At 41.1% G+C, this 14,987-nt stretch overlaps 1 protein-coding gene across 1 annotated transcript; it reads right to left on the bottom strand.

Moving 5' to 3' along the window:
- Nucleotides 1-206: 206 nt before the first annotated feature.
- Nucleotides 207-9,208, bottom strand: FGA (fibrinogen alpha chain). The gene is made up of 6 exons (XM_084625681.1): nt 9,066-9,208; nt 7,441-7,569; nt 5,756-5,939; nt 4,500-4,645; nt 1,435-2,554; nt 207-1,052 (listed from the first exon to the last, which is right to left on the bottom strand). The coding sequence occupies exons 1-6, from the start codon at nt 9,174-9,176 to the stop codon at nt 343-345; spliced, it is 2,400 nt and encodes a 799-aa protein (XP_084481807.1). The 5' UTR covers nt 9,177-9,208; the 3' UTR covers nt 207-342.
- Between the last annotated feature and the right edge of the window lie 5,779 nt (nt 9,209-14,987).

A 14,987-nucleotide genomic window follows, 5' to 3' on the forward strand; every position in this document is an offset into this window, starting at 1 on the left:
CTTAAGTGTCTGTATTTGCTTAATTTGTGAAAATACTTAACAAAATTCAGCGGAGAAACACTTTCCCCATCAGAAATATATGGTTCGTGAAATCATAGCTGTCCTTACTATAATATCATAGTTTTATTATCCTTTATAAAGATTTATAAAACTTGACATTTTTTTGCAAGCTGTATTGGTTGTGAATAAGAAGACAGAAGAAATACTTTTACAATTAAACAATGTTTATTTTTTTAAAAGCATAAATGTATCTAGTTGCCTTCAGTTTGATTGGGTAAAGACACACCATGTATTTTGAGGTATATTAAACAAAAATAAAATAACCTGTCTTACTGTGGTTTGCTACTGGGTTTCTATGGGCCTGATTTTCATTTTAACAACTTTGAGAGAATAGTCCGAGGCTTTAAATGGTATCCAGACCACTCCATTTTCAATCTCATAAGGAACATTGTTCCTTGGGTCATACTGGCCTCCTCGGTAGTAAATGCCATTGAGATTAGCAGCTTGACAGTTGTTGTACCACCATCCCCCTCCATACACTTCAGCACAGTTCTCCTCCCATTGGTCACTGTCCCTGTCAAAGGTGCTGAATTTCATGTTATCATGTGCTGTGTATTCACTACCTTCCTCCACTGAGCCTATGATCAGTGCATCCCCAGCTGTCCCCTCATAAGCAGAGACACTGAGGACATAGCCTTCTGACTCAGAACCTACATGTATATTATATTCCGCATAAGCTTCATTGCCAGCCCAGTCCTCTAATTCGACTCGAAGGACAGTGTCCTTCTGGGTCAGTAAGTGGATATTTTCATTGCCCAGCCAGAACTCTCCTTTCCCTTTGTCATCCATGCTGCCGAAACCTTTCTTGTAGTCTTGCCAGGTCCGGTTAAAATTCACTGATCCATCCAATCTCTGTTGGATCAAAAGCCATCCTCCCAAAGTGGTCTCTTGGTCGCAATAAACTGAAAAAACTTTATCGGATCCTGCTGGCTTGATTCTGAAAATGCCATTTTTGGCACCAGAAGTGTGTTTCTGGCGGATATCATCACAGTCTAAAAAAAAAAGTTGATCTGGTTGACAGAAGTTATCAGTAAAACTTTACCTAGGCTTATGGAAATCCAAACAGTAATAATGTTGAGGGGAACTTGCTAACCATATTTTGGTCTACATTGAGAAATGTGCCATGCAACATTAAAAAATAGAGTTTACATGCAATTTAAATTGCAGATAACATTCTCTGTGCAATTCATTTAGCTTCCAATTATTGATATAAAATTTTGTCTCTACCTATCCTAGATGGCAACAAACAGACACATTGCTTGTATTGTATAATCAAATTAAATGGATTGCAGTGTAACCAGTATGTCAGTTTGATTGTGGACTGAATCTGGCTCTGCTACCGCAGGATCTATTTTCAGTCATGTGGATGGATACCTGTCCCAGTGTAGCTTGTCCCAAGCTTCTCTCCTCCTGTTCTCAAGCTGCGTGCCCGAAAGTCTGGGGTATCCTCTCCACTGTCATCGTGCTGCAACCCACCTAACTCCTCAGTCACTGCTCGGCTCTTTAGCGATTTGGTTTCAAAAGTGGAGCCACCCTTGTTGAAACTAGTGGAGCTGCTACTGCTGCTGGACACTATTGTCTTGGAATGAGTCGAACTGCCACTCTGAACGTTGCTGGAAGGGAATCTAGATGGGTCAAAGTGATGATCAAAGATATCCTCTTCCCCCTCCCGTAGATCTGTGAAACTCTCCGACCCTCCAAAACTTGTAGTGTGAGTAGCAGTTCCACCACTGCTAAAATGTCCAGTTCCATGGTCAGTGCCACTAGAGCTTGTGTAGGTGGTATGTAATTTGCTACCAGTGGACCCAAACCCTGGGGGAAATTTTTTTTCAAAGCTGTGGAGTAAGCTATCAAAGCCAGGCAAGTCCCCACTCTCACCCTGAGAGGTCACTCTGACATTCAAGGTGCCCCCATGCCCTGCTACATCTTCCCTCCCTAAATCTTGAAAATGGGAGCAGTCAGAACCATCAGGTGAAGTCATTGTTTCAACAATCTCTTCTCTAGGGCCACCAGGACCAGTGATAATTTTTTTGGTAATAGTTCTGGTACATGTAAGGTGGATTACAGAGGAACTAGGTCTTTCTCCCAAACCAACAGATTCCTTTTCATGAGCAGAAGTCACTATTTTGCCATCTTGTGGTCCTCCACCTACACCTGATCCTACTGAAACATGTGAGATCTCTACTGAGGAGCCTTGTGCCTCTCCTTCTGGCCGTTCTAGAGTCATCACAACCTGTTTAATATTCTCAAGAATGTTGAGCTCTTGGGTTTCTGGCAGGCGCAGAGTTTTATAATGCCCAGGAACAGCAGAGTCCTTCAGTGGCCTCATTTTCAGCACCTTCAAGGAACTAGTTTCAAGTTCAGACTGCAGATTGATTGAACTGGCCTGAGTGAGCTGCTTCTGGATGTTTTCATAGCTCTCTGTGTCCACCTGGTAATTGAAACTTTTAGCACAGGATCCTTTGCAGGAACGTATCTTAATATCAATGTCCACCTTTACAAGAGATAGAGAGAAATACATTTGTTTAGATGGTGATCCCTGACTCTTCTAAACAACTCTCTCTTTTTACCAGAGTGAGAACTCTGGTGGTTACACTAGAGCCCACTGCCTCTCATTCAACTGTCTGTGCTCCAGCCTACAATTGAACTTGGGCTACTCCAAATTACAGTCTAAATCTGAAGCACCAAAGCTCCACTGAAGGTTACAGCATTTATAATTGGCAGTACTGGAGCCCTAGAATCATCCCTGCAAGGGCCCAATTTTTGCCATTCTTATTCACACTGAATAGTATGGTCCCACTGATTTCTGTAGGAGTCTCCTGGAGTAAGGTTCTACTTAGAGCAAGGCAGAGTGGCAGAACTGGGCCCTTAGTAGAGAAGGGGAACTTACAGTACCTGTCAAAATATCACATGCCTATACTTAGAGCCCTACCAAATTCACAGCCATGAAAAACACGTCACAGACCATGAAATCTGGTCTTCCGCCATGAAAACTGGTCTTTTGTGTGCTTTTAACCAATAATATACAGTTTTCATGGGGAGACCAGCATTTCTCAGATTGGGGGTTCTGACCCAAAAGAGTTTTGCAGAGGAGGTCGCGGTATTGCCACCCTTACTTCTGCGCTGCCTTCAGAGCTGGGTGGCTGGAGAGCAGCGGCTGTTGGCTGGGCTGTGCCAGTAAAAGTGCAGAAGTAAGGGTGGCAATACCAAACCATTCCACCCCCTTACTTCTGTGCTGCTGCCTGCAGAGATGGGCGGCTGGAGAGCAGCAGTTGGTAACTGAGGGCCCAGCTCTGCAGGCAGCAGTGCAGAAGGAAGGGTGGCAATACCAGACCACGCCGTCCTTCCTTCTGCGCTGCTGCCGGCAGCGGCTCTGCCTTCAGAGCTGGGATCCCGGCCAGCAGTTGCTGCTTTCCAGCTGCCCAGCTCTGAAGGCAGAGCCGCCGCCAGCAGCAGCCCAGAAGTAACGGTAGCAGTACCGCAATCCCCTCTGCAATAACCTTGTGACTTCCCCACAAATCCTTTTTGGGTCAGGACCCCTACGATTACAACACCGTGACATTTCAGATTTAAATAGCTGAAATCATGAAATTTCCAATTTTAAAAATCCTATGACTGTGAAATTGACCAAAATGGACCGTGAATTTGGTAAGGCCCTAACTCTACTGGTATGTACAATGGTGAGTGAGAATAACTGGTTCAAAGGAGGGACTGATGAAAAGAAGAATTAGCCTCTGGATCAGGATTCAAAATGATGTTGCTCGCACTGCTTGGTGATCCAGGATATTTTTGGCAGGCCATCATTTTGGTTTTGCTCCTTAGCCTATCCTACTGCTCCCTTACAGCCACCTTGTGTTGTCATCAGTGCAACTAGCTCATCAAAAGGCCAAAGCTCTTAGTACAAATATAGATGGACTATACTCCAGCTGTGAGAGCCCAGAAGAGTAATTAGATACCTTTATAGGTGCTCCCTCCTACCCTAGCTGCTCACAAGTCTTTCATCAGTCACTGCGTGCAGATCCTTGAGAAGGAGAAGTATCACTCACTGAGGCAAATCAGTGCCAGTTGTAGGGAAACACAGCACTAACTATTCTTGTTTTCTGCCCGAGACAGGGCAGTAGGCAGAAGCTCTCCCAGTAACACAAGAGGAACAACTACACAGACAATAACTCAGAGGGTGCCAACAAGCCTGCTGAGGCCACAGGGGCATCTGAATCTCACATGGGAGGATCTGAGCCTCACTTAGCAGAAACTAAGCCTGTCAGAGTCTGAGGGGACATCTGTCTCATATAGGCAAAGCTTGGTTTGAAGACAGAACTTGTGAGATTATTGGTCCATTTTCTTTTCAGCTGCAGAATTTCTCTGGATGTCAGGACTGATAGTTCCTGTTTTTTGTAGTTGTGCTTTGGAAATAACAGAAGTATGTGACAGTCACCTACCTCCAAGCGCTTCATCTCTACAACCTGATCTCGGATACTGTTTTGCAGTGATTTAATCCTGTTTACTTGGACAAGAACTTTCTGCTTTAATGTCACAAGTCTCCTTCTCAGATCTTCTGAAACTTGCCCATATTTACTGTCACTCTCTGGAACAGAAAAATGTCCTTGTCAGCTGCATGGGAGATTTCTTTCTCCCACAAGAATAGCAGATACAAAAAAAAAAAAAAATCAGCAATACATTTACAAGGATCCAAATTAACATGGAAAAAGATCCATTTAGGATTTAAAATATATATATATATATATATATATATATATCATAATATTGGATAGGTAGAAATTAGCACAAGATTTTATTTTAGCTAAGAGTGTCATTATTATGTTTGATCTGCCTTTTTGATAATAAGCAGTATTGTAGTATATATATTTTAATTAAATATTAATTGGTTGTGCAAAATAGTGCAGGAAAGGAACCTAGTGTGTTTTGGAAACATTAGTCCAGCTATGCTGGAAAGAAAACAAGCACATTTTGATTCCTTTTTAAGGACAGAATTACCGTTTTTTAAAAAGAAAATATTGCAATAAACATGGAATTTATGTGGTTGAAACAAACGGACTATAATCATGAAGATTTTAGATATGTGAAATTAGATACAAGATGCAAATATATCTTGTTTTTGCACAAATATTTTTCTTGCAAAAGTATAATTCTGAAAAGGAAACATCCATGTTTTCAAAAATAATTAAGCATTCTCTTCTACAGGGATGCAGCAATAGTCTCAAAACTATGGTAAAGGAACATTAAAAAATCAATGAGAGTTTCTCTTTCAAAGGGATTACAGGATTCAGCCCCATGTAAATTGCTGTGTTTGAAGATCATTACTGTATAATACTACTGTAGTTCTAATTCTGCACCTGCCATAGCCAACAGCTGCTATCTCTCCTCTCAGGCCTGCTTTTGAAATATTTCTTTCAGATATAGATTTAGGGCCTGATCCTGCATTTCTCGCACACCCAAAAATCTCATTAACTGCAGGAAAGGCATAAAGTATAGGTCCTTAAGATGTATTATTCAATTTCTATGTAGTTACACTAACATAAAACTGGTGCAATCCAGGGAAGAGTCAGGCCCAATATCGTTAAGTCATGGTGATCTTATAAGAAGGACAAAGTAAACCTGCTTTCAACTGGCTGCTGTTAGCAGAAGTTAACATAACACTGGTGTATATTTTAAAACAGCGCATGTTGCTACTTACCCTGGGCACTGACCAGATTTCCTTTCAGAAAGTTAATTGTTTCCACAGTTAACACGTTAGATTGTTTGTACTTGTTTTCGTTATCTAACAACAGGTTCCTAATTCTTTGTATTCTGTGATGAAAATCTTTATCAGTTTCATCAATCAACCCTTGCATCCTGCAGCCTGAAGGACATTTGCTACCCTAAAATGAGCAAAAATGAAAGATAAATATCTTAATGATACACATTTCTTTAATATTATGACTACCAAGTTTTGTACAAGCCTGGAAACCCACTAATGAGCTCAGGGCCAGATTCTGCCTCATTCCCTCATTTATCTTACATAGTCTACTCATTGCACTATTAGTTCAATTATTTTCAGTAGATGAGGAATGGTCTTGTGGTTAAGACTCTGGACAGGGACTCAAAAGGCCTACTTTCAGGCCCTAGCTTTGCTACAGATTTCCTCTGTGACCTTGGAAAAATTAGTGTGGGGCTGATTCTTCATCCTGTTACATCGGGTTTACAATGGTATAATTCCATCAAAATCACTGGCGTTCAACCAGTGTAAAATTGCTGTGATGGAGTGGGTAATCAGGCCTTCAGTCTCAGTTCCCCATCTGTAAAATGGGGATAATGACAAAAAAAAAACCCCAGAGGTGCTGTGAGGTTAAATTCATTATTCAAGCTGGGGAAAAGTGGCAGAATTTGCCCCTCTATAAGAGAAGTTTGCCTAAGGAAAGCGAAATGTTCCTACAAATCCAAGGAGATTTGGAAACACATCAAAGTACAAATGGCAAGTGTCCAGAGGAGGATTAAGATTGAGAGGACTCAGAGGAGTGCAAATTACTATTTTCAAAGAAACAATGACTATACATGATGCTCATGCTCTTATTGGTGTTAATGGCAAAACTCCCATTGACATCAGATGGTGTAGGACCTGATCCCTTATGACTGAGTGCTTATACAAACACACATCCAGTCAATCAAACAGTGTGTATATTTTACTGAACATTTTGCCATCAGATTTTCTATAAAGTAACTTTTTTTGTTCTTCCTTTCCATGTTTCTTTCCTGCCAGTAAATATTCCTCCCCTTTAGTCTTTGGGTATCAATACTCTTGAAAATTTCCCACTCTTATCTGTTCTTTCTCTTTAAGGCACTTTTCTGATTCTGTCTTTCTCTAAACTTACTTTAATTTCTTTTTTCCTTTCCTTTCTCCCTCTCTTTCACTGGCTCATTTTTAATTTCTCTGTAATCTTCTCACCCTCCCTGCTCTATCTCTTTTTCTCCTTTTCCCTCTCTCCACGCAAAATTCTTGGAAGTGGGAGGCTCTGTGCCACTATTCCCTTGGCACATGGCAAAGGGTAACCCTGAAGCACTCACTGAGCCTGGATCCTGGTGCTCTGAAGATACAATAATGAATGAACTATTGGTGATATAGTGGATTCTAGTGGTGTGGTGGTGGGACTGTAACTATGAACACAACTCTGATGCTCTTACAAGTACTTTGCAGACCCATGAAGCAGTTTTCCCTGAAAATCAGGTAAAATAGCTGTGACAACTGATGCATTACAGATATACCATGTCGGATCTAAGATATCTTTAGAAAAAGTTCATGGCACCAAGGAAGTGTAGTGCACCTAAGGTCCATTTGAGTAGCAGTGATTAGCTGAGCTTTCTGCTTCCCTCCTCTTTTCTTACCCAGTCATCATCTGCACAGAAAGGCCAGCTCTTTTCCTCTTTGCACTCAGATTGGCTTCCATGCTCCATCACCCTAGGGCCACGCACACCTCCTCCCTCCTTCAAAAATGTGCTTTCTTCATTTGTTGCCTGCCATACAGACCAGGGGAAAAAGCAAACATGAGATTAGTTTCACAGACGGCAGTACAATGAAGTAATAAAACTGAAGTCACTGAGTCTACACTTCAGACTACAACTGGGCATAGAAAAGCTATGTGGTGAGCTCTCTTTATTATTTCTGGTGGTTTTTAATTAGAAGGGGTCAAAATTGTATGTTAACTACAAGTTTATAACTCTTTAATGGAAGGCATAGCTTTAAAAGCACAGGAAAATAATAATAATACAGTGTTTGAGGGTGGAAATAAACATACCAAGATTTTGTTTAATCCTGAAAGAGGAAAAAGTCCTTGTTCACCAACTAATTCTAAATCAAAATGTCATAAGGATTTTTGAATATGCATACTAATCTTTGTTCAGGGAAGTGCTCACAGCAATATTTCTATTTCTCTAACGGACGGTACAGATGTCTTTGGGAGGTACTAGGTGTCACTGGGCTCCTTTGACCACATTAAAAATTATCAAAGTAGAATAAAAATTAACTCAGAGATGAGGAAGATCTTAGCTTCCAGAGCCAGCTCCTCAGCTAGTGTTAATTGGGGTAAAGTTGTTGGAATCAACAGACTACTGCTGATTTACACCAGCTGAGGATCTGGCCCATGCATATCTTTAATCTAATGAGAAAAAAAAATTAAGTTCCTAAATATGTTCCATGGGCTTTTAAAAATTGACTTTACACACAAATACATGATAGATTGTAATAGCTTCAAATTGACCCTTTCTGTTCGATCAGATCACCCCCGCACACTCTGACTTCTTCATTTCTTTCAAAAAGAATAATAAGGAAATGTGTATATAAGAATTTACCAGAGTATTATAGGCGGAATCTTAAAATAGCCAACAACAGGGTTAAATTAGCATAGCTGGGAGTTAAGGCTACCACTCTTCTTATTGAAAAAGATATTACTCCTTAGCTCCCCTTCAGCCTGATAATGCTGCCTCTGAAATCAATGGCAATGTTCTTATTCTGTGCCTATGTACTACAGCAAAGATGGGACCAAATTCTGTCTCATGTATACCCAGAGAATCCCACTGACGGCAACTGGGATCCAAGGATGCAACTGAGAATAGAATTTGGCTAATAACATTTAAAATCCTGCACAGCTTGGAGACTTCTGTACCTAAGTGCAATGGAATAGGTTAAGGACTTACAGCCTCACCTCTGAATCTACTAATTATTGGTGATTTATCTTCTTTACTTTGCCAGGTACTTTCGGCAAAATTCATCTCCAGGGTTTCTTGAGGAACCAGATCGGCAGTAAAATGCAGAAGAGACTCAAGAGGGAAGGGCCAGTAATGAAGTGGTTAGGGTAGGTTTGTGTGCGTGTGTGTCTGTGTCTTTTTCAAGCTATGTCATAACCAAAGAGCATTTGTTTTAGTTTGTTACCTGAATATTCATTCAATAAAATGCCCTTTTTGCAAAAGAGAAAGCCAAAATATCGAAAGAGTCAAATAAAGTGAAAACATACCCAGACGACGCTGAGGCACAGCCATGTGCACAAGATCCTCAGCAGTATCATCTTCAGTGGCTGAGGAGGAGTCTGACAGAAAGGATACCTTCCACTTGCTTTTTGCTTCATTTTAAACCTTCCTGAACTGCTTAGATTAATCATTATGCTCTCTTCTGTTTGAAGAGTTGCATGCAGCACGCCCCCAGTTGGATACCTGAGGCCTCTTGCACAAGCTCCTGAGTTTGTTTGCTCTAGATAAATTTGTGCAATGCCAGCCTGGGGGCAGGGGGCAGGGAGGTGTAGAACCCATATTCCAGGAAAGAAATTGTCTACAGCTTAGTTTCTGGTAACTAAATTTTGGAATAAGGCGTATGTAAATTAGCCAACAATACTTAACCACTGGAAGATATTCATGCTGCAAATCTGGTATTTAAATAGCATAATTAAGCAATCATAAAATCATAAATTTGTCCCTAATTGCATAGAATCTTAGAATATCAGGGTTGGAAGGGACCTCAGGAGGTCATCTAGTCCAACCCCCTGCTCAAAGCAGGACCAATCCCCAACTAAATCATCCCAGCCAGGGCTTTGTCAAGCCTGACCTTAAAAACTTCTAAGGAAGAAGATTCCACCACAACCCTAGGTAACACATTCCAGTGTTTCACCACCCTCCTAGTGAAAAAGTTTTTCCTAATATCCAACCTAAATCTCCCCCACTGCAACTTGAGACCATTACTCCTCGTTCTGTCATCTGCTACCACTGAGAACAGTCTAGATCCACCCTCTTTGGAACCCCCTTTCAGGTAGTTGAAAGCAGCTATCAAATCCCCCCTCATTCTTCTCTTCTGCAGACTAAACAATCCCAGTTCCCTCAGCCTCTCCTCATAAGTCATGTGTTCCAGTCCCCTAATCATTTTTGTTACCCTCCACTGGACGTTTTCCAATTTTTCCACATCCTTCTTGCAGTGTGGGGCCCAAAACTGGACACAGTACTCCAGATGAGGCCTCACCAATGTCGAATAGAGGGGAATGATCACGTTCCTCAATCTGCTGGCAATGCCCCTACTTATGTTATACCAATAAAATAAAAACCAGCAGGATCTTATTAAAGGGAAAAAGGCAAAATACCACATTTATTGTGAATACAGAAAGAAACATAGTAAGCAGTTAGTTATAGCTATAACATTCCATTCAATCTCATATTTATTCACACATTCATTTACACACACACACACACACACACACACACACACAGACAGGTTCTGCAAAGTTGTTGTCATAGTTACCAGCCTTAGAGTTGCTCATGCCAAGCCACTGGCCAGGTGGCCTGGACATGAGGAGGGAGCAGGGCCTTGTCAGATGCTCATCTGATGCTCCTGGAAGTTGGTTTGTAGAATCAGACCCCAAAGTTCTCACTTTTTAGAGTCTATTTTTATAGGAATTTCTTCCTATGCCAGTCTATGGGAATTGCTTCATCATGCTGTTGCTGAATCAATCAGCAGATAGCACATTCCTGACGGCTCCAAGATGTTATCTTGTTCTTTGCTTCTCCCATCCTTAAGGCTGTTGGGTGGATTTCAGTCTGCCCTCGGGGGGGGGGGGGTCCTCTGGTTATTTCCACTTGACGCCTTCTTCAGCCGATGGACGCTGGATTCTTAGGCTGGCACCTCCCTGATCATTCAGTTATTATCCACACCAAGCATCCATCCACATACATCCTCTATCTCTATTTTAATCACAATTGTTAATACAACAAAAGGGTGGGGAGTCTCTGGGTGCTGTTTCTGTTGTTAGAGTATTGCTTTGAGTCTCTCTCTCTTGTGAATTGCTTTGAGAACAGACTCTGTCTTAGAATGTACTAACACAGTTAGCAGCTTGCAAGTTTCACACATAGAGGGAGAGAAACAATACCAAAAACCAAGAGACCTCTTAATTAGTAATACCCTGGAATTTAAACTATGGGGAATCAAACTCATTTGTGATTTTGATACAGAACTTCTTTAATGTGATCCAACACTTATACAACCCAAAATGCCACTGGCCTTCATGGCAACAAAGGCACACTGTTGACTCATATCCAGCTTCTCGTCCACTGTAACCCCTAGCTCCTTTTCTGAAGAACTGCTGCCTAGCCATTCGGTCCCTAGTCTGTAGCGGTGCATGGGATTCTTCCATCCTAAGTGCAGGACTCTGCACTTGTCCTTGTTGAACCTCATCAGATTTCTTTTGGCCCAATCTTCTAATTTGTCTAGGGCTCTCTGTATCCTATCCCTACCCTCTAGCGTATCTGCCACTTCTCCCAGTTTAGTGTCATCTGCAAACTTGCTGAGGGTGCAATCCACACCATCCTCCAGATCATTAATGAAGATATTGAACAAAACTGGCCCGAGGACCGACCCTTGGGGCACTCCACTTGATACCGGCTGCCAACTAGACATGAAGCCATTGATCACAACCCGTTGAGCCCGACAATCTAGCCAGCTTTCTATCCACCTTATAGTCACATTTATCCAGCCCATACTTCTTTAACTTACTGGCAAGAATGCTGTTGGAGACCGTGTCAAAAGCTTTGCTGAAGTCAAGGAACAACATGTCCACTGCTTTCCCCTCATCCACAGAGCCAGTTATCTCATCATAGAAGGCAATTAGATTAGTCAGGCATGACTTGCCCTTGGTGAATCCATGCTGACTGTTCCTGATCACTTTCCTCTCCTCTAAGTACTTCAGAATTGATTCCTTGAGGACCTGCTCCATGATTTTTCCAGGTACTGAGGTGAGGCTGACTGGCCTGTAGTTCCCAGGATCCTCCTTCTTCCCTTTTTTAAAGATAGGCACTACATTAGCCTTTTTCCAGTCATCCGGGACCTCCCCCATTCACCATGAGTTTTCAAAGATAACTGCCAATGGCTCTGCAATCACATCCGCCAACTCCTTTAGCCCTCTCGGATGCAGCGCATCTGGCCCCATGACTTGTGCTCGTCCAGCTTTTCTAAATAGTCCCAAACCACTTCTTTCTCCACAGAGGGCTGGTCGCTTCCTCCCCATGCTGTGCTGCCCAGTGCAGTAGTCTGGGAGCTGACCTTGTTCGTGAAGACAGAGGCAAAAAAAGCATTGAGTACATTAGCTTTTTCCACATCCTCCGTCACTAGGTTGCCTCCCTCATTCAGTAAGGGGCCCACACTTTCCTTGACTTCCTTCTTGTTGCTAACATACCTGAAGAATCCCTTCTTGTTACTCTTAACATCTCTTGCTAGCTGCACCTCCAGGTGTGATTTGGCCTTCCTGATTTCACTCCTGCATGCCCAAGCAATATTTTTATACTCTTCCCTGGTCATTTGTCCAATCTTCCACTTCTTGTAAGCTTCTTTTTTGTGTTTAAGATCAGCAAGGATTTCACTGATAAGACAAGCTGGTCGCCTGTCATATTTACTATTCTTTCTACACATCAGGATAGTTTGTCCCTGTAACCTCAATAAGGATTCTTTAAAATACAGCCAGCTCTCCTGGACTCCTTTCCCCCTCATGTTATTCTCCCAGGGGATCCTGCCCATCAGTTCCCTGAGGTTGTCAAAGTCTGCTTTTCTGAAGTCCAGGGTCCGTACTCTGCTGCTTTCCTTTCTTCCCTGTGTCAGGATCCTGAACTCGACTATCTCATGGTCACTGCCTCCCAGGTTCCCATCCACTTTTGCTTCCCCTACTAATTCTTCATGATTACCTTCTGCGGACTTCAAGTCAACGGGGCTACTTACTGCAGTAAAGGAAGCAAGATCATAGTCAGATGTTAATTCAGGATATATATGGTCATCGATGTAATTACTGAAAGATGTTTTTATGGAAGTCCCATGCTCAACTCTGCCATTTTCATAATTCTGGGTCAGTCTCATCCTGTGCTCTTTACTCAGACAAAATTCCCACTGACATCAAATAAGGACTGAAGAGCTGACCCTAGTTGTAAAAGTGAGCTGTTTACACATTTTTATAATTAAACTCTATTTACTTAGTATGGAATACATATATCCCCGTGCTTTATTTTATCTGGCTACTAAAATATAATTTAAATTAAGAAAAGAAAAGAAAAGAAAAGAAAAGAAAAGAAAAGAAAAGAAAAGAAAAGAAAAGAAAAGAAAAGAAGTTGGGTATGAAACTTTTCCCATTGTTTTCAACCGGTACTACTAGATACAAGATTCAGTATATGGCTGACCAAATCTTCCCTGAGCAAGTGTCCCCTGTCTCATGTTTTCCACTTTATTCCTTTGAAATAAACATTGATTTATAAACAGCAATTGTACAGCAGCTTGGTACCTCTGACTGGCTGGGAACAAATACAGAGGATAAAGCTATCTCCTAATGACACCCACTTTTATGTAGACCATACACTTTAAGATCCAGACATTTCTAAAGGAAAGTATGAAGAACAGAAAATATAAAAACAGCCCTATATTATGAGATAGGGTTAGGTGCTCTCAAGTCATTTTTTCTGCTAGGGAAATAGGGATTGGTTCAGTCTTATTTAATATCACTGATTTAATGGCAATGTAGTTATTACTAGTGCATAGTTTCATATTTTGAATGAAGTGGAAGCTTTAGCATAGGAGAAATATTTTTAGAATTAATACATCCCATTAAAATCCCTGTAGTACGTGATATGGTGACTATTGCAATCATATCAATATGTGTAATAATACCAAGGAAACCCATTTAACGAATAACCTGGTGGCACAAAAATTTCTTTCAACATGTCTGTTTATTCAGTAGATGTTGGTCTATGAAGGCGCTGTTGTCTTATTAAATGTGCTTTGGCTGTCACACAAAAGAAAATATATTCATTTAGAATTTATGCTTTTACTGGTTCACCTTTTTTATATTTTGCTTCTTACGGCTTTGGAATCTTATAGAGTTTATAAATCACATAGGACTCCTGGCAAAGTTATTAAGATCCGGTCCATGTGGAGATTGCTACAGAATTAATAACGATGGTTCATCAGTTCATATGAAGTTGTTTATTGATGAAAAGACATGAGCATATTTTAACTGTAAGTCCAACACACTAGCAGAGTTTATAAACTCTGCTGGTGAAATACTGTGCTTGTGGTATTTATAAACTTCATTGGCTGAACCTTTCCTACTGGATTAAAGAATGGGGTCCAGATTGGATAACAGATTTGCATTTGTCCTTAAATAGTAGGAGAGTTTCTCCTTCACTTATGTATATTCCATTTATCTTTTCCACTCATCTTTGGCAATGACCTGTTTTTTTCAGTTAAGAGACAGAACATTATTAGTTGCCATAATAACTTAAGAGCAGAGCATATGCATGTGTCTTTGCCGGAATGTGACCTTATTCTGTGAACTCTTCTATATATGAATCATGTCTTTCTAGCTGTGGTTCTGGGTGCCACTGGAATATAAAACAAAGATGATGATGATGATGATGATGATAGCTATTTCAAAACAAAAGGTAGAATTTTTAAGGATGGGGGAAAGAAGTAAATATTGTACTGCCTGTCAAATACTTGACAGCGTTTCTTTTTTGGAACAACAAGTGTCACCAAAATAACAAAATCTAGCATGTGCAGATGTTGGATTATGCAGTTTAGAAAGTGAATAAAACTTTCTCTTGTGTTTTTAAAATTGCACCACACTAGCATTCAGAAACATCCCCACCGCACTGAAGCTGGACCATTGTATCTGTGTGCCATTCTGTAGCAGCATTTTAAAACTTACTGCTAACTGCATGCAACAAATTTAATTTGTAATAACTGCTTCTAACTGATCCAGCAGTCCTTTCATGTTCCCCTTCTCACCCTCTCACTTCTTATGCTCCTGCTTCTCCTCCTGTTCATTGTTCCCCCAAGGGTCAATTCAATCCCTGGTGAAATAAAGGGAGTTGAACTGAATCCTTTGTCTCCTTCTTCCATTCTTAACTTCATGCCCCATTTC

The sequence above is a fragment of the Lepidochelys olivacea genome (genome assembly GCF_965140295.1).
Source record: "Lepidochelys olivacea isolate rLepOli2 genome assembly, chromosome: 4".
In the NCBI taxonomy this organism is placed as follows: Eukaryota; Metazoa; Chordata; order Testudines; family Cheloniidae; genus Lepidochelys; species Lepidochelys olivacea.